The 22,117-nt window shown below is 50.4% G+C and overlaps 8 protein-coding genes across 8 annotated transcripts; 1 reads left to right on the top strand and 7 right to left on the bottom strand.

Annotated features, from left to right (window-relative positions):
- Window positions 1-166: 166 nt before the first annotated feature.
- On the top strand, window positions 167-1,100 carry MCYG_03445 (conserved hypothetical protein; the record flags this gene model as incomplete). Its single annotated transcript, XM_002847893.1, has 2 exons — window positions 167-316; window positions 399-1,100. 2 exons carry the CDS (start codon window positions 167-169, stop codon window positions 1,098-1,100), a joined length of 852 nt encoding a protein of 283 aa, XP_002847939.1.
- Window positions 1,101-1,440: 340 nt separating this feature from the next.
- MCYG_03444 (SEC14 cytosolic factor) lies at window positions 1,441-2,660 on the bottom strand (the record flags this gene model as incomplete). The annotated part of the gene is made up of 3 exons (XM_002847892.1): window positions 1,441-2,133; window positions 2,205-2,328; window positions 2,413-2,660. The coding sequence occupies 3 exons, from the start codon at window positions 2,658-2,660 to the stop codon at window positions 1,441-1,443; spliced, it is 1,065 nt and encodes a 354-aa protein (XP_002847938.1).
- A 1,232-nt stretch (window positions 2,661-3,892) lies between these two features.
- Window positions 3,893-6,404, bottom strand: MCYG_03443 (ras-GAP; the record flags this gene model as incomplete). Its single annotated transcript, XM_002847891.1, has 4 exons — window positions 3,893-4,053; window positions 4,105-5,947; window positions 6,010-6,143; window positions 6,206-6,404. The coding sequence occupies 4 exons, from the start codon at window positions 6,402-6,404 to the stop codon at window positions 3,893-3,895; spliced, it is 2,337 nt and encodes a 778-aa protein (XP_002847937.1).
- A 1,226-nt stretch (window positions 6,405-7,630) lies between these two features.
- MCYG_03442 (exosome component 3'-5' exonuclease) lies at window positions 7,631-10,117 on the bottom strand (the record flags this gene model as incomplete). The annotated part of the gene is made up of 2 exons (XM_002847890.1): window positions 7,631-9,431; window positions 9,486-10,117. The coding sequence occupies 2 exons, from the start codon at window positions 10,115-10,117 to the stop codon at window positions 7,631-7,633; spliced, it is 2,433 nt and encodes an 810-aa protein (XP_002847936.1).
- Window positions 10,118-11,809: 1,692 nt separating this feature from the next.
- Window positions 11,810-12,662, bottom strand: MCYG_03441 (conserved hypothetical protein; the record flags this gene model as incomplete). The annotated part of the gene is made up of 2 exons (XM_002847889.1): window positions 11,810-12,267; window positions 12,341-12,662. 2 exons carry the CDS (start codon window positions 12,660-12,662, stop codon window positions 11,810-11,812), a joined length of 780 nt encoding a protein of 259 aa, XP_002847935.1.
- Window positions 12,663-13,421: 759 nt separating this feature from the next.
- Window positions 13,422-15,773, bottom strand: MCYG_03440 (N-acetylglucosaminyl transferase component Gpi1; the record flags this gene model as incomplete). The annotated part of the gene is made up of 5 exons (XM_002847888.1): window positions 13,422-13,736; window positions 13,787-13,878; window positions 13,927-14,388; window positions 14,441-15,575; window positions 15,639-15,773. The coding sequence occupies 5 exons, from the start codon at window positions 15,771-15,773 to the stop codon at window positions 13,422-13,424; spliced, it is 2,139 nt and encodes a 712-aa protein (XP_002847934.1).
- Window positions 15,774-16,656: 883 nt separating this feature from the next.
- Window positions 16,657-19,596, bottom strand: MCYG_03439 (DNA mismatch repair protein msh-2; the record flags this gene model as incomplete). The annotated part of the gene is made up of 3 exons (XM_002847887.1): window positions 16,657-17,919; window positions 17,975-19,516; window positions 19,573-19,596. The coding sequence occupies 3 exons, from the start codon at window positions 19,594-19,596 to the stop codon at window positions 16,657-16,659; spliced, it is 2,829 nt and encodes a 942-aa protein (XP_002847933.1).
- A 370-nt stretch (window positions 19,597-19,966) lies between these two features.
- On the bottom strand, window positions 19,967-22,004 carry MCYG_03438 (uncharacterized protein; the record flags this gene model as incomplete). The annotated part of the gene is made up of 3 exons (XM_002847886.1): window positions 19,967-20,961; window positions 21,025-21,754; window positions 21,780-22,004. The coding sequence occupies 3 exons, from the start codon at window positions 22,002-22,004 to the stop codon at window positions 19,967-19,969; spliced, it is 1,950 nt and encodes a 649-aa protein (XP_002847932.1).
- Between the last annotated feature and the right edge of the window lie 113 nt (window positions 22,005-22,117).

Here is a 22,117-nt window from a genome sequence, read left to right as displayed (position 1 = left end):
GATGATGACATCACCTCTTCCCCGCTAAACCCAAAAGGGATATCAACACTTGCAATCGCGAAATCAGATAAAAAAGACGTAGAAGCAATCAGTGATATTTATACAGCATTTGCAGTGAAGAGACATCTAGGGGCGTAGGACAAGCACTTATTGGGCGATAGTGACTATGCAGGAACCTCACCACCGGAAGATCGAGCTCCAGTCAACTGCAGACCTCTCCTATCTCTACACAAACGCGCTCACCGTGGCCCGCGAAAAGATTGATCTCCATTTCCCTCCGTCCGCCAACGATGACTCGGACCCTATGAAAGAGCGTGTACGCAGTCTAGTAGACGGGGTGTGTTGCTAATAACTCTTCGGGATGTCTGAGATCTAATGCTAACCCTACCGTCTACCAGTTCATAAACAAGACATTCACCTCCGCCATACCCTCTATAAGCATAAATGGAATCGACACCACGGCATCTACATCAACGAAGCAAAGCTCTGCCAAAGATGAACAAGCGATTAACCTTGAATCGCTACTGACAGCTCGCGAATCGATTGAATACGAACCGTTTGACACCGATCTTGCAACGAGACTTACATCTCTCTATGCGCAGTTGGAATCACTCACGACAACAGTCGCGCAGATGAGACGGGATGCACCGCTCAAGGCTGCAAAGGCATACGAAGATGCACTCAACAATGCATTATTAAATGATGACGAAGACGAGGATGAGGATATGCTAGATTACGAAGGCTACGGTGACGAGAATAATGTTAAACATAATGACACGGACCAGGAACAAAGGCGGAAAGACGAGCAGAGAAAAGATATGGACCGAATACAGAACCTACTTAGAAAGCATCCTGAATGGCTTCTTCAACCTCCTGAAGCAACATCCCAGGAACAAGAGCGATGGCGGGACGGAGAGATGAGTGATGTTTATGCTCGGTCGCTAGAGACGTTGTTTAGATTACAAGGGGAAGGGAGTGGGATTGGATATGAAGATGAAGAGGAGGACGGAAGCAGTTATAGTGGCAGTGCTCCCCTGGCCAGGACGGTGGGCAAGGTAGAGAGAGCACGGCTTGCTACTGGAGTAGTGGAGAAGATGTAATTACTAGTTATAAAGAAAGGGGTTATTTTAAACTCCTTATTTCTTGACACTTTCCTTGTTGCACATTTAAGACAAGTTTTGATATTGCTTGCAGCCTAGCAAGGCAGGGTTGTATACTTCAGTATCGGAGCAACATTAAGGGGCATGGGATGAAGGCCAAAAAAGATGCATCTATTGCAGGAAGCTTGGCTCTTTTTTTTTTCATTCGAATCATCGCCAACACTATGTAGAAGAAGTATCAGGTAGTATAATGTATATACGAATGAAAGACCGTCCCCGATCAAAAAAAAGTTCTTCTACCGTCTACCTTCTCCAGTAGAAAGGAAGCCCAAAAACCTGTCTATGCCGTAGCCGCAGGAGCAGCGGCAGTCGTAGCGGTCGCAGCAGAAGCACCAGCATCTTCAGCAACAGCTTTCTTCTCCTCGTCTTCCTTCTTCTCTTCCTCCTCCTCCTCCTTCTTGTCCTTGTCTTCCGTGCTCGGCTCCTGTTTAGCACCAGCAGCATCCTTGGAGCCAGACGCCCACTCAGGCTCATGCCATGGGCCCATATCACTAAACATGCAACCACCCTCACACGCACACTTCCCGCCAAACTGCACGGGCAAGTTCTCTGCTGGAACCTGCGAGAGTAGCTCAGACTCATACCCGCTGCCAAAAACGTGGATCTTCTTCACGGTAACTGGGTCCAGGAATCCCTTAACCATGCCGAATACCGTACTGAAACCCCACGGTGCATTGATGATGTATAGCTTTCCCAGCCGTTCAGGATAATAGTTCTGTGAAATGGCAGAGGCCTGTCTGACGTATCCGATGACCGACGAGGCGTTGGAGATACCGACACCCTTCATATCCATTATCGTGCAGCAGGTTTCGAGCAGGTGGCCGGATTTTCGGGCACAGGCGGGCAGGCGGTTGTCTGCGAGCTTCTCGTACTCGCATACTAGATGTTTGAGCATTCGGTCGCTGGTAGTGATCTTGTACATGGCTGTAAGGTCGATTTTGCCGAATTGCTCGATGTATACCGGTCGTCCATCCTGAAGGACCCAGTCAGCAATCATCCATCAACCGGCTCTACACCTGCAGAGGCTGTCGTGGCCTGCCCTACCTTGTCCGTCTTGTGGTAATACTGAGGATAAAATTCAAACATCTTCTCCTTCTCCGAGTAATCAAAGTCCGCAACCAAGGTATCCGTCTTAAACTCCGCTCTCCATTTCTCACTCGCTAGAAACCTGCAGGACAACCGTCAGCCATCGTCATCTTCATCGTCTTCTTTTTTTTTTATCACATCCAAAGTTGAAAAGTATAAAACGCACATCGCCTTCGATGCCTCGACATTGAACTTCCTCGCTCTCAGAAACCGCAGCAGGGTCAACGTATCTAGCCTCTCCTTACACCCGGCGTCCTCCAACAACTTTCGTAGCTGAAAGACCTGGGCATCCTGCTCGGGCGTGGTGTACCCTGGATGTCCTGCCTGCGGCGTGGGAGCGGACGTGGGGAAGTCGTAGTGGTCGTATTTCGAGTCGACGGGAAGATCTTTCGGTTGTGGCTGTTGGGCTGCCATCTTGTGCTCTTGCTCTTCTCTCACAGTCGATATTCTTGTTCTAGCTCTTATTCTTGTAGCGAGGCGAGGAGGAGGCTTCTGTTATAGCTGATGGAGAAGATGATGATATATATGTTGGTGGAAAGGGGGCGGATTTGCCTCCTTGTGGCTGTTCTGGAGTAGTTATATCGCTTATGTATTTATATGTCGGAGCTTCTTCCTGGCCGGCGCTCAGCTGTCTGACTTGTCTGAGAAGGTCTCGCTTGCATGGAGAGCGAGAGGCCTTGATATATATACACAGACAGAGAGAGAGAGACACCGTATACGACTTGCTGGTCTACTTAGTTGATGTGTTGGCGTCTTTTTTTTCCTTTTCTGGTGGGGTGCGAGACGAAACCAGGATGAAGCGCCATAGCAAGCTAACTATTAGTTATAATATATGAGATGTTGTTTAAGACTAATATAAGACGGCTGAGACCATGGAAGAATATCATGAATGATGGCTTGGGATTATTTATTAATAGTTAAAACCTGCCCTTTTCCTCTCCCTCCTTTTTTCCGTTTTCCCGTCTTCTGGTGTATGGGAAAAAGTAAAGAAAATCAGAACAGCGCAGAGAAAAGTAGAAAATAGATATAACAGGCGTAAGATATATAGATAGATATCAAGGGAAGAAAGGGATAGAGAACATGCTTCCTCTTTCTTCCCCTTTCTTCCCTTCTCCCTTTCCCTCCCTGAGACTTGATATTGAGATACAGGTAAAAAGTAACATAAAGAAGACATGAGCATAATATAAACGTAAGATGAATACATAGCGGTAGATGTGAAAGGGGACGAATGAAACGTATCGACTTATCAGGAAGAAGAGCAGACGAGAAACCGGGGTATGTAAAGAGCAAACCAAGAGCACAGGGGAAGAAGCTGGTAAGTAATAACGTAGATGTAAAAAAGGGGGAAAGAAAATATCAAGACAATCATCCACTGGATGATCGTCGAAGGATGAATATAAGATATAAGAAGTAGAAGCAAAGAAGTAAAAGTAAGAGGAGAAGAAGAAGGGAAACGGAGGAATATCAACACATCCTCAAAAAGAAAGCAAAAAAGCGCGTATCACCTCCGAGTTCTCCATGTTGATCAAACCAAAACCAAACGATAACGATAGCTGGGAGGGGGGAAGCAAGGAAAAAGAAAAGAAAATGGACCCACGATATAGGTAGAGATATAAAAAAGAGAAGTAATTAGTAGGATGTAGATATTACCATCCCTTCTTCCTGGCAAACCGTTTATTGAGCAGTGCCAGGACTCTTGAGACGTTAAACTGGACATATTCCAAGTCTAGATCTTCCTGGTTGTCTTTCTGCATCTCTAGCAAGTCGTCAAGCTTTAGATCCAATTCAAGGAGGCCACGGGCACGTCCTGCTCAGGTTAGTTAATCTCTCGTTAGAAGAAGAAGAAAAAGAGACATACCTTTGTAGTGTAGACTGATGACAAAAGTACCCGGGAGAGGACTCTTGAACATAAAGTAGATATTAGCCCGCCTGTTTTCGGGCACATTACTGCGTCTAATGACCCCCTCCTTCTCCAGCTGCTGGTGTGTAAATTTGTACGGCCCTAGTTCCTGGTGCTTCTGCGTCTTGCGCTGCTTCCCTTCGCTCTGGCTGCGGACGTTATGCAGATACGACTTGTACGTCTCCAGCTGGTTGACGAGGTAGGCGTTGTGGTCGCGAATGGTACGGTAGACTTCTTCGAGTTTACGCTGTTCCTCGAGAACCTTTTCGCGCAGCGAGCCGAGGTGGACGAGTTCCTGCTCGACCTCGTCTCGGAGGAGAGAGAAGTCGTCCGACCGGTCGATGACGCCGAGTTCCTGGAGCTGGCTGAGGAGTTCCATTGTGCGGATGCCCTTGCGAACCATGACGGCGTCGTTTTTAAGGGTGGCAGCTGCTTCGGCAATGCGATCGAGGCGGAGAGGGCGGCGGGTGACGGAGCTGTTGTGGGGCAGCGAGCGCATTATCTGTACAAAGGTGGATTTGGCTTCCATGAAGAAGATTTCTTCCTGGGTGATGTCTAGGGCGGAGGTGAGGTCGTCGATGGGAGCTTCCCATTTGCTGAACAGGGGCAGGTTGATGGACCTGTTTTCCTTGCGAGGCAGCTGGGGAGGAGCAGGGCCGAGTTCCTGCAAGAGGACGTTGAGGTGGGAGTTTTGGTCTGTCGAGAGGGAATTGCAGTGTTTTTCGATGAGGGCGTGGGTAGCGTATATTTCGTTAAGAGTGATTTGCAGTTCGAGATCGCGCTTGGACAGGGCGACGTAGTTATCCATTTCCAGGCTTTCGTAAAAGTCCTGCACCTCACAGAGGTCGAGGAGGAACCGGTTCACTCGATCTTTGTTCTGCTCGATGAATGGCTGCAGCTTGGCCATGTAGGGTTCTTTGGCGTAGGAAGGCTTGTTGGCCAGGTTCTGCAGCATCTTTGCGATCAGCGTCAAGGTGCGGCGCGGTTTCTCCGCTGGAGTACCGTCAATCAGCATGTACGATCGCGGGGTGACGATGGCCGGATTGATGAAGCGCAGGAAGAAGAAGCCGCCGATCAAGGTACAGATGACATGGTCCTGAGCGTCTGGGTACTTTCGCTTCGACAAGCTGCGAATCTGCTTGCATATCCACCTGATGCCGTAGGGAGTCTCCTCGAGACCGTCGATGATAGTCTTGAGGAAGCTGTTGGCCAGATCGGAGAGCATCTTGAGTCTGGGCGCGATGATGGCCTGGACCTGTTCGTTCTCAGCAGCGACTTCTGCGGTGACGGCTCTTTCGAGGTACGGGGGCAGGGATCCAGTGCTTGCTTCGATCTGTCTCACCATGGCCTCGTAGACTTTGAGCGGGTTAATCTCGAGGTCGATGTCGTGTAGTTCTATGAGGGAGTTGATCTGGCTTGCCAGGATATGTTTCAAGTATGCCTGTCCCGGTCCACGACGGGTATACGTGGTCATCATGCGCGAAACGGGAGTGTTTTGCCGTAGGAGAGAGGAGTATTCGGGGGTATTGTCAAACTGATACGTGAGCACGGACTGAAACATGGTGAGGAGTAGGTGCTCTTCGCGGCTCTCGTACTGGTTTCCGTAGATGGTGAACATGACCGTCTGGAGCAGCGAGTCGATCTCGGCCATGGAGACTAGACGGCACAGGTGGGCGATGTGACGGGGCTCGGACTGAAGGAGGAAGAGCAGATTGCCGTATTTCTGCGTCTTGTCGTCGTTGGGAAAGGCCCCTTCTTGGATATCTGCCGCATCGTCCAGTTGACTTGCTACCTCGTTTTGCTACTTCCTGTTAACTTTTTCTTCTTTTTCTTCTTTTTTATGCTTTTTCCTCCTCCACTTACCTCCTCCAGGGCCATGCGATTCTGGATGAGCAGGGCTATTCTGCTGTCCAGGTACCTGACGTCCTTTTCAAGGACAAAGTTCTTCTTTGACTGAGTAGATATCTTCGACTTTAGTTCCCGCAGGCTCTTTTGCGCTGTTATAACGTTAGTCTACCAATATATATAGTCTGCCTGCACTGTAAAATGGGGGAAATACCTCTGGCGAGTTCATCTGATATCTCGAGGTCCTTCTCCTTTGAGGACATGGACAGGTAGAGCGCGGTGACGGACATGCGCTTCGACTGGCGCATGGAGCGGGCATCGTGAGAGGACATGGTGTTCTGCCTGGTCATGGGCTGGAAGGAGGAGGAGGAGGAGGTTGATGCGCGAGAGGCGCGGGACGCTGGCTGCAGCATGGTTGTGACTGACATAGTCTACTCTTTCACTGCTCTGAACTCTTCTGTTAGCATACGTATCTATCAAGAGCAGGATGTGATACCTACGGGGTCACGATAGCATCGAAGCGGTCATCGAGAGGGTCTTGTCCGTCTGTTCTGACTGTCTGGCTGGTGGCGACGGGAGGGTCAGGGTCCAACGAACCAAACGTCCAATGGTTCCTGCAGAGTGTCCAATGGTGCAGAGACGGGGCGCAGACGACGGTCGAGCAGAGGATATGACTTCTTCTAGCTGATTGATGTCGATGGGCGATGGTCGATCAGGTCGATTAAGTTGGTGGTCGGAGGACGAAGAGATTCGCGGGGGAAGAAGAAAGGAAGAAGGGAAGAAAAAGAGGGCGAAAGGGGAAGAAGAAGAGCGTAAGAAGGAAAAGGGAAAAAAAACGACTACAAGCATGCGGTGGGGCCGTTAGAGCGTGGAAGTAAGAGTTAGTTAAAGACTCGTTCGTGGTGTTAAAGACTCAGTTAAGACTCAGTTAAAGGGGTTAAAGACTTAGTTAAGAGAAGGTAAAAAGTTAGTTAAAGAAGGTAGTTAAAGGTTATGGCAAAAGACACTAAGCCAGGCACAAGCAGGTACAAAAAAAAAAAGGTGACAGCAAAAGCAAAGAGACTAAAAAAGTCCCCAGTCGCATGACCTCATGCAGCGCCTAAGCAGGCTAAAGAGGAGGCGGTTCAAGGCCTTAAAGCAAGCCCCAGGCAGGCCTAAGGCAAGCCCGAGGAAACCAGGCTGGGGTACAAGTTAGGGGCCCAGCAGGGTTAAAAGTCGACGGCGCTAGGGGTGGCTTGGCGGGGTTGGGCCAGTTAAGCCAGTTAAGACCCAGTTAAAGGTTTAGTTAAGACTTAGTTAAAGATGTGAAGCTTAGTTAAAAAGACTCCAAGGCCGAAGACTGGTCCCTACATCGGAGGAGGCACACACACATTACACGGAAACCTGCGACAAGCCCTTGTTTCAGGATTCTCCGATCCATCTGCTGCCTCCACTCTCGTATTAAGTTACAGTTAGACTCGCGGACGTGACTGCTGGAAGGGTCGTAGGCGACGATGGATGATGGGAGGCCAGCAAATCAGGCTTCTTCAGCTCCCGTATGTCCATAGTACAATTGGTAGTAGTAGCGCCTCTGTAGAGATACGTTACATGCATAGTAGTAGCAGTAGTAGCAGTAGTAGCAGTATGTATACTAGAGCCGCTAGCGAAAGGTGTGGGAGCGACCTGGAGTTTCTTTGCGCACCTTTTTGACTCCCGAAGGCGCATCCAGCAGCTTGTCGTAAGGGTTGAATCGTCTCTCCTTTGGCTTTCCCTTCTTACTGCTCTGGTCGTGCTTATTGTTCTCCTGTCGATGTATCAGTGACTCGGCGCTCGCGTAGTCAAACGGCTTGCTCTCCCCTTCATCTTCGTCTTCTCGCTGTCGTTTCCTCTGCTTCTTCTCCTTCTTCTTCTTCTGTTTCCGGTCCAAGCCACCGTCTTCAAGCAGGATCTCGGACGCATCCTTATCAAACGTCTGGACAGGGGCGGCGGTTTCATCAGCATCTCCAGCAGCTGGGTTGCGTTGTGGCACTCCAAATTGTCTCACCGTGAAGATCTCGTTGCTCTTCACTGGTCTCGTTGCTTCTTCTTCTTCTTCCTCCTCCCCCTCTTCCACGTCTTCCATGTCGTCATCGGAGTCGGGACGGGGAACTTCACCCTCGATGACCCGGACAGGCATCGTCGGCAGCGGCAGGGATAGCTGCAGGGCCTGTGTCGACGCGGAGGTAGAATATTCTCCATTATAGTTGTCGCACGGTTGGCTTGTCCGGTCGGTTTGGCCCCAGAACTGCGACACGGAGGCCCGCACGCTTGTCTCTGCTGTACTTGGCCCTGGGATATCATCAGTATTAATGTCTTGCGCCTCACGGTCCATCGCGCCTTTGGCGGCTACAACCCTTGCTTGGCCTGTGGTGGTAGCAACAGTCGGAGATCGTCGGATCATCTCATGCATCTCCGGCCCCGTAGAGCTGTTCTTCTTTGCCTTTGCGATCAGCGCAGCTACTTCTTCTGTCCGGCTCCTCAGTGATGCAGAGACGGGTGAGGCCAGCTGTAGGACCGCAAACTTGTCCACCGGCATCTCCTGCGCAATCCTAAACAGTGACCGTTTGGACAGGACCGTCTGCGTGCTCTCGTCGTCGGTGCGGGCAGTCTTGTCTCGCCATTCGTGCAGTGCCCGGAAGACGGCAAACTGCTCGCGTGTCAGCAGGACGGGGCTGTTGGACAGCATATCGTGCCATCCACCGTTGCCTCGACCACGAAGAGAGTCATAGGTAGGTCGCTCATAGCGCTGCAGGGCACACTCCTTGGACCGTTCAAGTACATACTCGATTGCGTCCCTTCCTGACGCCTCAATCAGCTCGTTCCTCAGCCGGTCGAAGATGTACAGCAGGAAGTGCGTGTCCGACCTCGCATAGTCCAACATGCCCGGTAGCAGAGGCCGTATCCTCCAGTCGGCCGTCTGGTACTGCTTATCGGCATCAAACCCCACATACTGTTGCAGCAGGAACTTGAGACTCTTCTTCGGCAGCTGCAGCATGCTTGCCGCATGAAATGTATCGAACAGTCCGACCAGATACAGGCCCAGGTCCCGCTGCAACCAGATGACGTCCATGCTTGAGCCATGCAGTACTTTGACGATGGACGGGTCTGCAAACACCTCGTTGAGCACCTGTAGCTGGTCTCTCCAGGGTTTGAGCGTGTCGACTATCCAGTCCTGTTCCCGCGTGCTTATCTGCATCAGACATACGAGACCATGGTAGACGTGGGCGTCATGATGCTCCAGATCAACTGCGATCTCTTTGGCTTTCTTCAGCTCCGCCAGCATCGCGTGTACATCCTCCATCGTCTCTACAAAGGTTGCCTTTGTGTTCTCGACAGGCTGGTACATCTGTGGTTCTCGCTTTTCGTACACTGATGCCGGATACGTCGATTCACCAATCTCCTTCTCATACGGATGGTGGTAGCTATATATAGTCAGTAACATATTCACTCGTAAAAAAGAATCATTCGAAACATACGGCTTAGTAGGATCAGACAAACTGCCTCCCAGGCTCTCCTCCAAAGGCACCAAAGCGTGAGGTTTGCTCTTCAACAACGGCTTAAACGCACTCCCATCATCAAGGTTATTCACCCGCACATCAAACCCCAGCTGGGGCTTCGCTATCTTCGACGATCCATGACTATACATGCGAGGAAACCCGCCCGTCTTCCCATAATTCTCCTGTTGTTGCCGCTGGTCGCCCCTCTGCTGTCTCTCCTGCTGCGACGGACTAAGCTTCTTAATGATACCCGTAAACTCGTCCAGGCACGCGTCCGCCTTCTCCAGCAACTCGTCAATAACATCCACGACAGACTTCCAGTTCTCGTCTATTGACTCTTCATCGCGCAGAACGGGGCGACGACTAGACTTTGACCTGTGGTTGCTGCTGAATGGTGAATCCGAGTTATTCGACGATGCGATTCGGAGTAACGAATTGGTTAGATTGAGAAGCCTGGCGCCTTGCTTATCGAGCGCTTTGGTAGTATTTGGATCAAACGAGCGGTGGAAAGTAAGGTCTTCTGCTATTATCTGCCTGGTTGTCTTGGTGGTGCTGACCAGAGCTGCTTGTACTTGCTCCTGGAAAGGAGTGAAATCAGCCGCACCCTCCATGGATAAAACTCGCTAGACGTAATTGAGAGGGTATGGAGGAGGATAAATTGCTTTGTATTGCACTAAAGAAGCGTCCCAACAGCCTCAATTTATCAACAAAAACATTCTTTGCAAGTAAAATCATCAAAAGTCAACTTCAAAAGCTGCTTTTTTTTTTTTTTTTTTGTTTTTTGAAGGAAAATAAAAAAAAAAGTCAAAAAGTTCAAAATTTTAAGGTTCGGCGGAATTCGGAGAAATTTTTTGCCGTCAAACATAAAAAAGATCAAGAAGAGCAAAACATGATGAAAGACAAGATAGAAAACAAGAAAGCAAAAAGAAGACAATTTATCCTTGATCCTCCGAGAGATACCTTGAAAGAGAAAAGAACTGGCTGCGTGGAGGGTTTGTTTGCAGCTTGTACCGACGACCGAGAGCTGTTTATGAGTCGGTGAGAGTGACTTTGCGCTTCGAACGTCTGGAAGGATAGGAAGAAGTTTCAGCTTGGAGAGAGGTCGAAGCGGAAGAAGAAGAAGAAGTGTGAGTAGGTGTGATAATAAAGTCAGGAAGCAGCTTGTTGTATTGTCGATGACTTTTATAAGCTTGATGTCGCGAATGAGTTTTGTGCTGATTTTGAGCTTCAGGTCGATAGTGAGTGCCTTGAAGATGCCCTGAAGATTGGAGACCGACTTGAAGATTGGCATGGTGGTTAACTGGTTGATTCATCAGGCTGGATTGAAGCAAAGCGACAAGAAGCGAGCGTGAGTGCGTGGAAAGAAACAACTTGATGTCTTGGATGAGCTTGATGCTAACTTGAGCTTCAGGTTGAAAGTAAGGTTGCCTGGAAGATACCTTGAAGGCTGAAGGCCGGCTTGAAGATTGATTTGGCAGTTAACTAGTTGTGTTCATCAGGCTTTACTGAAGCAGCAAGACAAGAAGTGTGTATGTTTGATGTAAAAAGTCAGAAAACAACAGCTTGGTGCCTTGGTGGAGCTTGATGTTTTTGGTTGAGATTGATGCCTTGAGCCTGATAGGCTAACTTGAACTTCAGGTTGACTGTATTGCTGTCTAGGGACCGACTTGGTTGAAGGCTGAAGCGGCAAGGCGTTGATATTGAAGAGCAAGCTGAATTGGATCGAGTGACGAAAAGATTGAGACCCGACATGTCTGCGTCACTGGCACCGGAGTGCAACGAGATCAAAGAGTGAGTTGGAATGGATGACTCTGGTTGCGTGAGCGAGGTGATCCAAGGAGGCTGTGCTGTGCTGTGCTGACGATTGATGTTGCTGCTGGATAGGAAGTACGACTCGTGCTTTCTCAAGTGGTATAGCGAGAGTAAGTTGCATCAACGCGAGATAGAGACCACGAGACACGAGAAGAAGAGAGGAAGAAGCTGAAAGAACGGATGATGTAGAGTTCCTTCGGGGAAACACGTCGACGAACGAATGCGAAGAGGTCTTTCAGCAGTACAAGAAGTGTCTATTTGTGAGTTTTGAAACCTCCGGGAGCTGGTTCCAAAAGAAGACAACGACTTTTTGACTGGATGATGGAGAAGTGAAAGACTGACTTGACACTCTCAGAAAACGCTGAAGGAGAGGGGGATTGACGTGATGCTAGAGGAAGCTCGGAGTTCGAACAGGGAACAGGACGCAGAATTTTTATCGAAGAAGAACAAATGAAATGAGTATCTTGGCTGTTGATTCCATATTGCTGTCTTCACGGATATTCGTAGAGCAGGGGATCGATATTGGGATCGAATAGCCCGTGCTCCGGTTGTGACTGCTGCTGCTGGGCTGGCTGGGCTGGCTGTAGCTGCTGTAGCTGCTGTAGCTGCGAGTACGGCGAATATGTCTGCGCGGGAAGCTGGTCATCCTGCTGAACGAACAACGGGTTCTCGAGTGGCGCTGTTGTCAGTTCGCTGTTCCTCAGGAGTTGCTCTGGGTCGGCATTCCCGAAACCCTGCTGGTGGCCAACCCCAGTGTCCCAAGGTGCATCGGGCTGTGTCAACCAGGCCCCAAGGTCGGCCTGGTCGGGCAACACAGCCGGCTGCGGTGGCTCAGGAACAGTTGGCGGCTGGGGAGGGTCAGTCGGCAGGGCGCTCTGCAAGCCCGATGGCTGCGAGCTTGGAACAGCGTCCTCTGGCTGGAGTCCTTGATCTCCAGAAGACTCGAGTTCTATCATCATCAGCATCCATATACCAAAGCAAAAACAAAAAACAAAGCAGATCCAAAAAAAAAAAAGACATACCTGGGTGTGGCGGGACGATCCGTTCGTCTGGATGGTCCGCCAACACTCGCAGAACCGCGAGCACCAGTCTCCTCTCTCTGCCATCTGCGATGTGGCTCGGTCGGTAATGCCGAAAGTCGTCGAAAGCGTCGGCAATACTCTTGCGATCGCCTGGGGACGGTGTCGGCCTGAGTGACTTGTTCCAGCGGGACTCGAGGTCCTTGCAGCTGGCTTGTGGGAAGGACGCATCGAACCTGGCTTTGATGCCCTCCCAACCCAGGTTCGTCCCCAGACGAAAGGCCACGATGGCGACGTCCTCAGCCTCGGTCCACTTTCCGTGCATCTTTGGTCGGTCGGTGGGAGTAGTTTTTCTGGCGATGGTTTCTTTTCTGATATCGGCGGCCTGGCGTCCTAGGCGCGGGCTGGCGTCGTTTGAAAAGAAAACAACTACTCCGGGCAACGGGAAAAGTGCGGGCGATAACGTCCTGCGAGCGAGGCAAGGTCTTGGTGGGCTCGAAGCCGAAATAGAAACGAAAAAAAGGTGGGTGAATTGGCTTGACCTAATTTCTGGATGTAAGTCGGCGACGAGGGAAGAGAAGTCTCAAGACCTTGAACCGTGTTGAACTGGACAAGAGGAGCTCTGGAAAGGGAGGCAGAGCCCTTCTTTATATAGAGCACCCGCCGAGCCTCTCTGCACCCTGCAGCTGGCTCGGCGGATGCTGAGAGAAAGAAGAAGAAGAAGAAGACGTCGACGCTGGGGGGATGAGGACGTTTTATAGTCTGGCGATGCGATGTGAGGCAGTGAAGTGAGGGCGGCAAGTGAGGACAGCAAGTAAGCAGGCAGTGAAGGGCGAGGTGAGGCTTCCGGCAGGTTCTCTTTGTCCTGTTCACTGGTGTAGAGGGAGTGAAGGCGGTGGTGATGGTGAAGGCAGCATGAAAGGAACAGTAAGAGGACAGGAAGGTGAAGTCAGGATAGACAGAGTGAAGACTACAGTAAGACTACAGAAGGACTACAGCTAGGTAGGGCTACAGTGAAGAGAGTCCAGGTTACGGTGGTGACGGTGACTGCAGTGACTGAAAGATTCATTATGTCTATATACGGTCATCGACGCCGGCGGTCCTGGAGAGGAAAAGGGGGAGTTCGATAGTGAGTGCTGCCTCCCGAGCTGCTGCTGCCGTGGATGCTGCTGCCCGTCGTGCTCTTTGCGGTCAGTCGAGACCAGACGTCGACGATGCCTACGCGCTGGGCCGGCAGCATGCTGTACTGCAGGCTGTACAGGTTGCGTCGGTGGATGGGAGGCACGAACTGGCCGGTTGCAAGACAGAAGATCACCCGGGGAGAGAGGTAGTGCTGGCGGATACGGTGGCCCAGCCGGAAGTACTGGTCGAACATCTCTCTCAGTGAAAGGGGTACGGACTGTAGATGTTAGACCAGGAGCATGTACGTGTGCAGAGGGAAGAACTCACCTTTAGGTGGATGTAGGAGGTCTCAGTGTACTCGAGCTTGTCGTTTGGTGGCTTGGGGAGTGCTGGTTTGCGGAGCTCGAAGCGTGTCCCTCCTGCACATCATCAGCCGGGAGAAGCAAGGGAGAGAGAGAGAGACATACCTGGAAGACGTCGAGAGTCCTTTAGACGCAGCATCAGGGCAAACAGGGGGAAGTGGTTGAGAAAGGCCAGGCAGGTGTCCAGGGCTGCCTTCAACGAGATGATGGCCATCCGTGCAGAGGCAAAGGTGATGTAGAATACCAGGATAGTAGGCAGCAGGAAGAAGAGGAGGGTAAAAAGAATAGTCCCGAGCAGGAGCTGGTCCAGGTCGTAGTCGCAAGAGTCTATACGGTTGCGAAGGACGTTCCTCTTGCGGCCGCGGAAGAGGTGGAAGAGAGAGATGATTATCGTCAGCTGCCAGTTGAAGATGCGCGCAGACGCGATGTAGAAGGAGTAGATGTGGACTGTGAAGATGGACAGCAGGTCAGAGAACATGGCTATCGCCATGCTGGCTCCTGCAAAGCTCGCGCAGCCGATGATGTAGACGACGTGCGAGAGAAACGGTCGAAGGCTCGCCAGGGCGCCTATCCTGTTAGTATCATGTTTATACATGTAGATGCGTAGATATAGACTTACTGGCCCAGTGGGCGATAACCCAGAGGAAGAGATCTCCCAGAAAGACAGCCAGCTCGTTATTGAGCTTCAAGCCGGCCGGCCAGCCCATGAGCCACGATATCGTCTGCTGCAGGCCGTCGACCGTCCAGTCGCTCAGCACCGAGTTGATCTGAGAGGCCACCGCATCCGCGTTGTCGACGATATAGGAGCCCAGGGCAATGCCTATAATCACATCGTTGGCCACCAGCCAGAGACTGTTGTAGAACCTGATATAGTCCGGATGGCTGTTCGTCACGCTCTCCCAGTCGTCCTTGCGTTTGCGCAGCGTCATGTACTGTATAGGCCAGTAGCAGAACTGCTGCAGTCTGATATCAATCTGCTGGGCCGTGGCGGATATGTCCTTCAGCGCTGCTGCATCTGGCGCCGCTCGCCATTCCAGGATCCTCAGCACCACCTCAGCTATCAGTCGGTGGCCGATGAGGCATGCAATAAACCCTTTGGTGATAATAGGGTATATCCAGGCCATCACAACATACGTTATCCCCCAGAGAATAACCCCCCATGCTGTCGTTGCCGATTCGACCACCCGCTGGCTGACACTCAGAGCCCGTTTAGGCCTTGTCCCAATCAGCCCGATGTTGCTCTGCAGCAGCCTGTCCATCTCAAACGAACAGTTGATCTGGTTGATAAGCACGGCGAGAGCCTGCTCCTTCGACGAAGGTACATGCTTTACCACCGTTACCAGTCTTCGCTTTGCTATAAGCCTCGACGATTGCGCTCTGGCTTCTCCCTCAGCAACCTCGACTTCATCCAGCGTCTCGCCACCCTTGTCAAACGTCGTGTGCTTGTCACCCAGAGCCAGAGGAATCGGCCGTAGGGACATGTACTGCATCCTGGTTGGATGAGGCCGGTTGAACATGATCACCTGCAGCGGTAGCTTCACATTGGGAGGACAGTATATCAAGGGAACCCCCGTAGACGGACTCGTTGTCACATGGATGTGAGACGTAGTAAACGCAGTCGGCACCTCTGCTGCGTTCGTCGAGCCCAGTACATGCATCACCGGCTTCCCACAGAGCCCAAATATTCGAGATATCGGATGAGGGCTGTTTCGATATAGTATACCCGTCCGAAGGGCATTTTCAACATTTCGTGCCTGCTCATGCCTTTTAGCACATATATACGTCCCAGTATACCAATCATTCCTTCAATATCTCACCTCAACATGCTCTAGCACCGAGACCACAAACAGGTCGAATTCTGAATTCCTCCATCCAACAATCACCCCCGGAGCATCCGACAGCGCAACTTCATATGGCCAAAACACCCGCAACAGGCCATCATTCATAACCATGCTGACATTCTCTCCCTCTCTCCGTCCCTCTCCTCCTCCTTTTTCAGAACGATCCGCGGCGTCTCAATTGCTCGCGCGCCGATATGCCGTGGTGCACAGAGCGAGGATGCTAGAAAATATAACACATATCGATCATCAGCTGCCCAGCGCAATTGCAACTGCTCCCTCTTCTTCTTCTTCCTCCTCCCAGCGCAGGTATATTTACCACTTTAAGCTCCCTCGTCACGATGTGATTTAGCGGTACAAGCAAGGCAGCGAAGAATATCGAGAGAACGAGGAACCCTCTGGCGGCGCGAGTCTACCATGAAAGATGTCAGCATGTTATTCTCACGCAGGTTGAAAAGACAACACATAGAACCTACTACAACGCCGTGATCCCAGGCAAAGATGGCTAGCTCGTATAGCCTGGTAACCAAGTCCCAGCGTGCGGTGATGTAGCCAGCGACGAAGATGCTGAACGCGAAGACGGAGAAAGGGTGCATGAATCAAAGCCTGCCGCGCATGTCCGAGTTATTATTATTACGAGCTGCAATTGACAATATCAAAGGATCGTAGACTCATGGATATCTTGTCTTCCTATCGTGCCGCCTTCGAGCTGTCGATATTATGGATGTGTTTTTTTTTTTTTTTGGTGGGAGAGAAAGGGCAACTTCAGCCAATTTTTATCGATAACTAAGCTCGAGGATGTGCCTAAGAAGCCAGCAAAGCAGCCCAACATAGTGTATTATATTACTATTGAGTATGGACTTGACAGTATCTACATGTTGCCTACATTAGCTAGTTGTCTGGGGATTGGAAGAATGATATTTTGGTAACTTTGGTGCCCTCTAATCGCTAAATGCCATACCAGACAGTAGTTATCAAACATCTAAATAGCCACTCATTATAAGGCCTTGATATCCAAAAACACCTTGTTGGCCTGCAGCTTTTCGTCTGCTGCAACAAGATCCCGGAGCCGCTGTTTCTTCTCTTCCACGCTCATGTTCTCGTTTCCAGGCGCTTCGACCTCGGCCTTCCACTTGACCAGCATGGCTTTGAGCAAGGAGTTACCCTCCGCAAGCTCTTCGGCAGTGAACTTGTCGACGGCCGCGGCCTTCTGCTTCCCATCAGCCGAAGAGGTGGTGAAGTCTTCGAGCTCCTCAGCCTTCTGTCGAGCCATGTTCACCACTTTGTCCGGGAATCTGACCAGCTCGGCGACATGGATGCCAAAGGATTGATCGCAGACACCCGGTTCAACACGGTATAGGAGTGTGACTTCTTGCTTTTTCCCTTTTTCTGGTTTCTTATCTCCAGACGCAGGACCGTCTCCGATGAAGGCCACCACATGCAGGTTGCTCACGGACTTGGGGTACCGTTCTTCCAGTGCCGTCAGCTCGTGGAAATGTGTAGCGAATAAGCTAAAGCATTTGATTTCAGTGATAATGTGTTCCGATATTGCCCATGCAAGACCAAATCCGTCATAGGTGCTTGTCCCCCGGCCTAGTTCGTCAATTATGATCAAAGACTCGGACGTTGCCGATTTCAGGATATTCGCGGTCTCGAGCATCTCGGCCATGAACGTCGAGACCCCCTTTAGCTGAGAGTCACTGGCTCCCACACGAGCCAGGATACAGTCAAATATAGTAAGCTCTGCCTCTGAGCAAGGGACAAAGCATCCTGTCTGCGCCATGAGTGCTATGACCCCTATCTGTCTGATATATGTAGATTTACCACCCATATTAGGGCCTGTAATGATCAAAAAGGAGGACTTATCTCTGATCAGAGAAACATCATTGGTAATGAAAGTTATGTCGTCTTGCATTTCCATGCAAGGGTGACGCGCTTCCTTGAGGATGGTATTGCCCGTTCCTCGTGGATGGATTTTTGGTCTCACATACGCAGTCGGGGCATGTGCAGATACATGAGCAAAGCTCACTATTACATCGAGATGTGCTAGGATGCCAGCTAGCTGCTCTAGTAGTGGGCAGTATGAAGCTGCAACGTTGACAACCTCATTCACGAGCCCGCTCTGTGTTCGGTTATAGTTCATTGAGAGCTGGTCGTGCTCTCTTCGTAAAGATTGCATAGTAGATGTAGTGAAGTATACGCCATTTTTCTGCGTCGAGCATTCCTGGTACTCTCTTTTGTTGCGAATACAGCCCGCTTCCTACAATACATTAGTTAAAGTATCAAACAAAAGAAATGTATTTAATTCGACTTACATTTCTGGTTAACCTAAAGCACCACCCGTGAACTCGGTGGTTTTCGAGAAAAAGCTTCTTCTCAGTGTCTTGACCGAGATCACGACCGACTCTCCTATGCTCCGAGTCCATATCGTTTCTTAGTTTGTCAAGTTTCTTTCTAATTATCCGCAAACTATCGTCAAACTCTGGTTTAATGATGAATTCATGGTTGTCTAAAGCTTCAAGGTCGACTGTTGTCTCGACCATTTCTGCTAACTTCCCCAAATCATTTGAAAGTTTGCGAAGCTTGGTTGTGTATTCTGCATCCAGAGGTGCTTGGTACTTCTCATCCATGACGCCTTCGAAAGAGTTTATAAAGCCAGGTATGCGAATCACCACTTGATAAACACGGACGACATCTTCTAAGTTGGCCAATCCCCTCTGAAAACGTTTGGCCAGCCTGAATAGGTCCGGTATGGCCCGGAGGTGGTCCTCTTGCATAGTCTGCCTCAATTCCGTGTCCGTAACGAACGCCTCAACTAACTGCTGACGTTTCTCAATATCCGTATGGTTCATAAGTGGCTGTTTTAGCCATTGAGCCAGTAAACGGCCTCCGACAGGCGTCTTGCAGTGGTTTAGCAGCCCATAAAGACTCATACTTTTCACGCCATCCCGGGGCCCAGGCATGAGATTCAGCGCCCTGAGAGCGGATGCATCAAGTTTCATGTACTGTGCAAGATCATGTTTGTAGAGTTGATATTGGCCGAAATTTGATGGATCGGACATTGCATTGAGGTAACCGATCAATGCTGCAGCTGAGCCCATTGCCAACTTAAGGTCCGTTTGGGGTAACATCGCTGGTCCTGTCTCATCCTTCAAGAGCCTAGATAGATCCTGCTCGATATCCTTGGTTCCAAAATCGCTAACTGGCCGTTGTGTGATGGCTACTCCGCAGCTGTCAGCAATTTGCCTCAACTTTGATAGTTCAACATCCTTTTTCTGCCCTTCGGCCGGTATCAAACACTCTTTGACTCCGAGCTGAATAAGTAATGACTCAAAATTGGAGTATAGGTCGTTGTCGACAAATTCGCTGACGCCAAGCTCCCGTACACTGGCATCTGCAAAGCATACGCCAACGTGTCTCATCTCTTTGGCCTTAGCAACGACCTTGACGGCGAGAATAATCGGGGCGGTGTCCATTGCATTCCCCCCAGACGCTCCACCTAGTTCCTCCTCTACATCTTGTAAATTTCCTGGACTGGCTTGTTTTGAGAGCTTCCAGCCTCTCCCCGAAGCACCTCCTTGCGATGACCATATCTGAACCCGTTTATTCAGGCGGAAAAGGGCTTCACGTAAAAAGGATCGAAACACGGTGACAGAAAGGGTCACCGAGGGGAGGCCGCTGTCACTTCGGCCCAGTGTTCGTATGACAGACGTGGTCTTATAGACTGTACGGGCAATGTATTCTGCATCTGCGCCATGGGCAGTATACCAGTCACCACGGTCAAACACACGGACCGTAGCGTCGTCTTCTGGATCTAATGAGCGAAAAAATCGAATAAACCCGACTTCATCGTCAACCTACAGACGTACTGTTAGATCCACCAAGCTATGCGAATGCGGCGCAAAGAACTCACCTTCAACTCTGGCCTGGATGCCATAGCTTTAACTGTCAATATTCCTCCTCGTGACTTGAAAGATGGGGGAACGGAAGATAACTTCCAGCTATCTCGACAATCATACAATTTATCATTATTATCAACGTTCACGTCGCCTTTTTTTAACGCGTAAACGAGTTTAACCTATTTAATGTCACGTGATAACGCGTTTCGCGCTTTTTTCATGACGACACAAAAAGTTATTTTTTGTTCCTTCAAGAAACGAAGATGAAGAAGATGAGAAGTTGAAGAAGATGAAAAGGAAACAAAAAAAGATCAATTCCAGCCATATATGATACAGAAAACCAAACTCTAGGGAATATATTCCATGTAAATAACATATAACATACGGTGAGAAGTTGACAAAACTACGTCATTTCTTCTTTTTGGTGGCACCCCCTTTAGCTGGTTTACTGACGGCTTTCGATTTAGGGGCAGCTTTCTTCCTGGGCTGGGGCTTGGGCTTTGAAGCCGGCTTTTTTGGAGGTGCTTTGCTTGCTTTAGCCTTTGCTGGAGCCTTGTTTGGTGCTCTGCCTCTAGCCTTGCCCTTCGTAGCTTGCTTTGGTTGGCGGCTACTTTCTGCTTCCTCTTCCTCAGTATCCTCGACTTCTTCATGAATGGTTTCGGGGACTGCTACTCTTCCACCTTCTCTTGCGACAGATGATTGTGGCTGGCTGGGAGACGCAACACTTGTCTTTCTTGCTGCAGGTTCGCGAGTCGGGCGTCTTGCTGGTGATGCAGTGCGCTCTAGCATCTTTTGTCTGCCTGCGACGGCTGCCTGTCTTCTCCCCCTCTTTGGCGGTTCCTCGGCTGCAGCTTCAGAACGAGTGCTAGCCTGAGGCTTTTCAGGCTCTGGCTCAGAAGGCGGATGTCCCGATCTCCCCCATGCCGAAGGGCTAGGTTCGTTTTCCGGCTCCTCTTCAATAGACGGAAGAGGGAATTGTCTTGGGTCACTCTCAATGGGCGAATCTTCTTGCTTTATATCGCAAAAGAGATCGACTCTCCTTCCAGGTCTAGTCAGCTGCGGGCGAGGCGGCAAGGCGCTAGCCAAAGTCCGGCCAAAGTTACCCAAGACACTTATCCTCGATGTACTCCAAGTCCTGATTCGTCGAGTCGAGAACGATTGGGGAGGAAAGGCGCGAAACAACCGCCTTCGGCCCATGCGTTTGAATTCCCGACGTAGCTCTTTGACCAGCCTCTCCTGATAAAACTCAGTGTAAGTGACCCTTGGAGGGTTCCTCTTGCCCCGATCCGGTGAGGATGAGAATTGCGGTGATGAAGGAGGATGCGCACGCTCCTTAATTCTGGCTCCATTCCGAACAAACTCGCTCGTATGGCTGTCATCGCTTGAGATGACAATTCTTTGCCCTGCTCATTGAATGTTTAGTCCCTCATAAGCTAGCTCCGCACAGGGGGAATACGCGGACTTACTGAATTCAGGGCCAATATCCCTTGTTTTCCGTTGATTTGCAGCTTGAGGAAGCTGCCATTCTTTGGGATCAAACGAGTGCGAGCGATTCTCTCCCGAAGTCCCGTCCCTGGGTTCCTGTCCTTCAACAGGCCTGCCGTTGCCATTACCCCCTAACCCCGAGCTCCCTTCCGCATGAGGTCTTTTCTTGTTTATGGCAGGGAGCTCATCACCATCACTTGATGTTCCTGTAGCCGAAGCCGAAATAACCGTTTCAGCTGCATCCCCTGCTCTCCCATCTCCAACAGGGGTCAGGGTGCTGCCTGCAGTATGGTCACTCCGTCGTTGTGGCGCATATCGACCTACGATATGAGCTCCTGGGCCGATATATACCCCTGCCTCTCCATCTCTCTGTATCTGCTCATACAGTTCTGGGTTATGCATTGGCAGTCCAGCTGAAGGTTCACTTCGCTCAGTTTGAAGTTCCAGGTATGTTCTCTGCTCTGTCCCCAATCTTGACTGGCGCACAGGCCCAGGTCCAAGGCGAGCATTGCTGTCTCGCTTCTGCCTCTTATCCCTGTGCCGGTCTGAGCCATTATCCTCGTGTACGTCTTTTCCTTGTTCGGTTGATCCCTCTTCTCCCACTTCCTGGGTCATCCTTCCTGCTCCTCTCTCCGACGGGGTTGGATTGTCCCCTGTGCCGTCTCCAGGTTGACCCGAGACGGGCCGTTGGCGCCCTAAGCCCATGCTGTCCTGGGGTCCCTTGTGTTAGTTTGACTTCTGTGGCGGTTCGACTGCGTCCTCTTAGCCAGTAATTGTGGGATCTATGCTGAGAGTTCCTCCGCAAGGGAAAATGTGCCAGAAGAAAGATAGGAAAGAGATGTAGAATGCTGGATGAGCCAGGAAATCTATATAATAGAATTAAAGGGAACAAGGAAACAGTATACAAAGCAGAAAGCATTTGAAGAAAGGACTGGTGATGAGAGTTATTCAATTGCAGCATAGGTCTGTACAATGAGATATACGTGAATGAATCCTTATTGTCTACTTCTACTTCTATAAATCAACATATCTACCAACCCATTGCTCAAAGGAGAGGAAGTAACCGATACCGTA

Source organism: Microsporum canis, genomic scaffold, assembly GCF_000151145.1.
Source record: "Microsporum canis CBS 113480 supercont1.3 genomic scaffold, whole genome shotgun sequence".
Taxonomy (NCBI): Eukaryota; Fungi; Ascomycota; class Eurotiomycetes; order Onygenales; family Arthrodermataceae; genus Microsporum; species Microsporum canis.
This window is presented reverse-complemented; position numbering and strand designations above follow the sequence as displayed.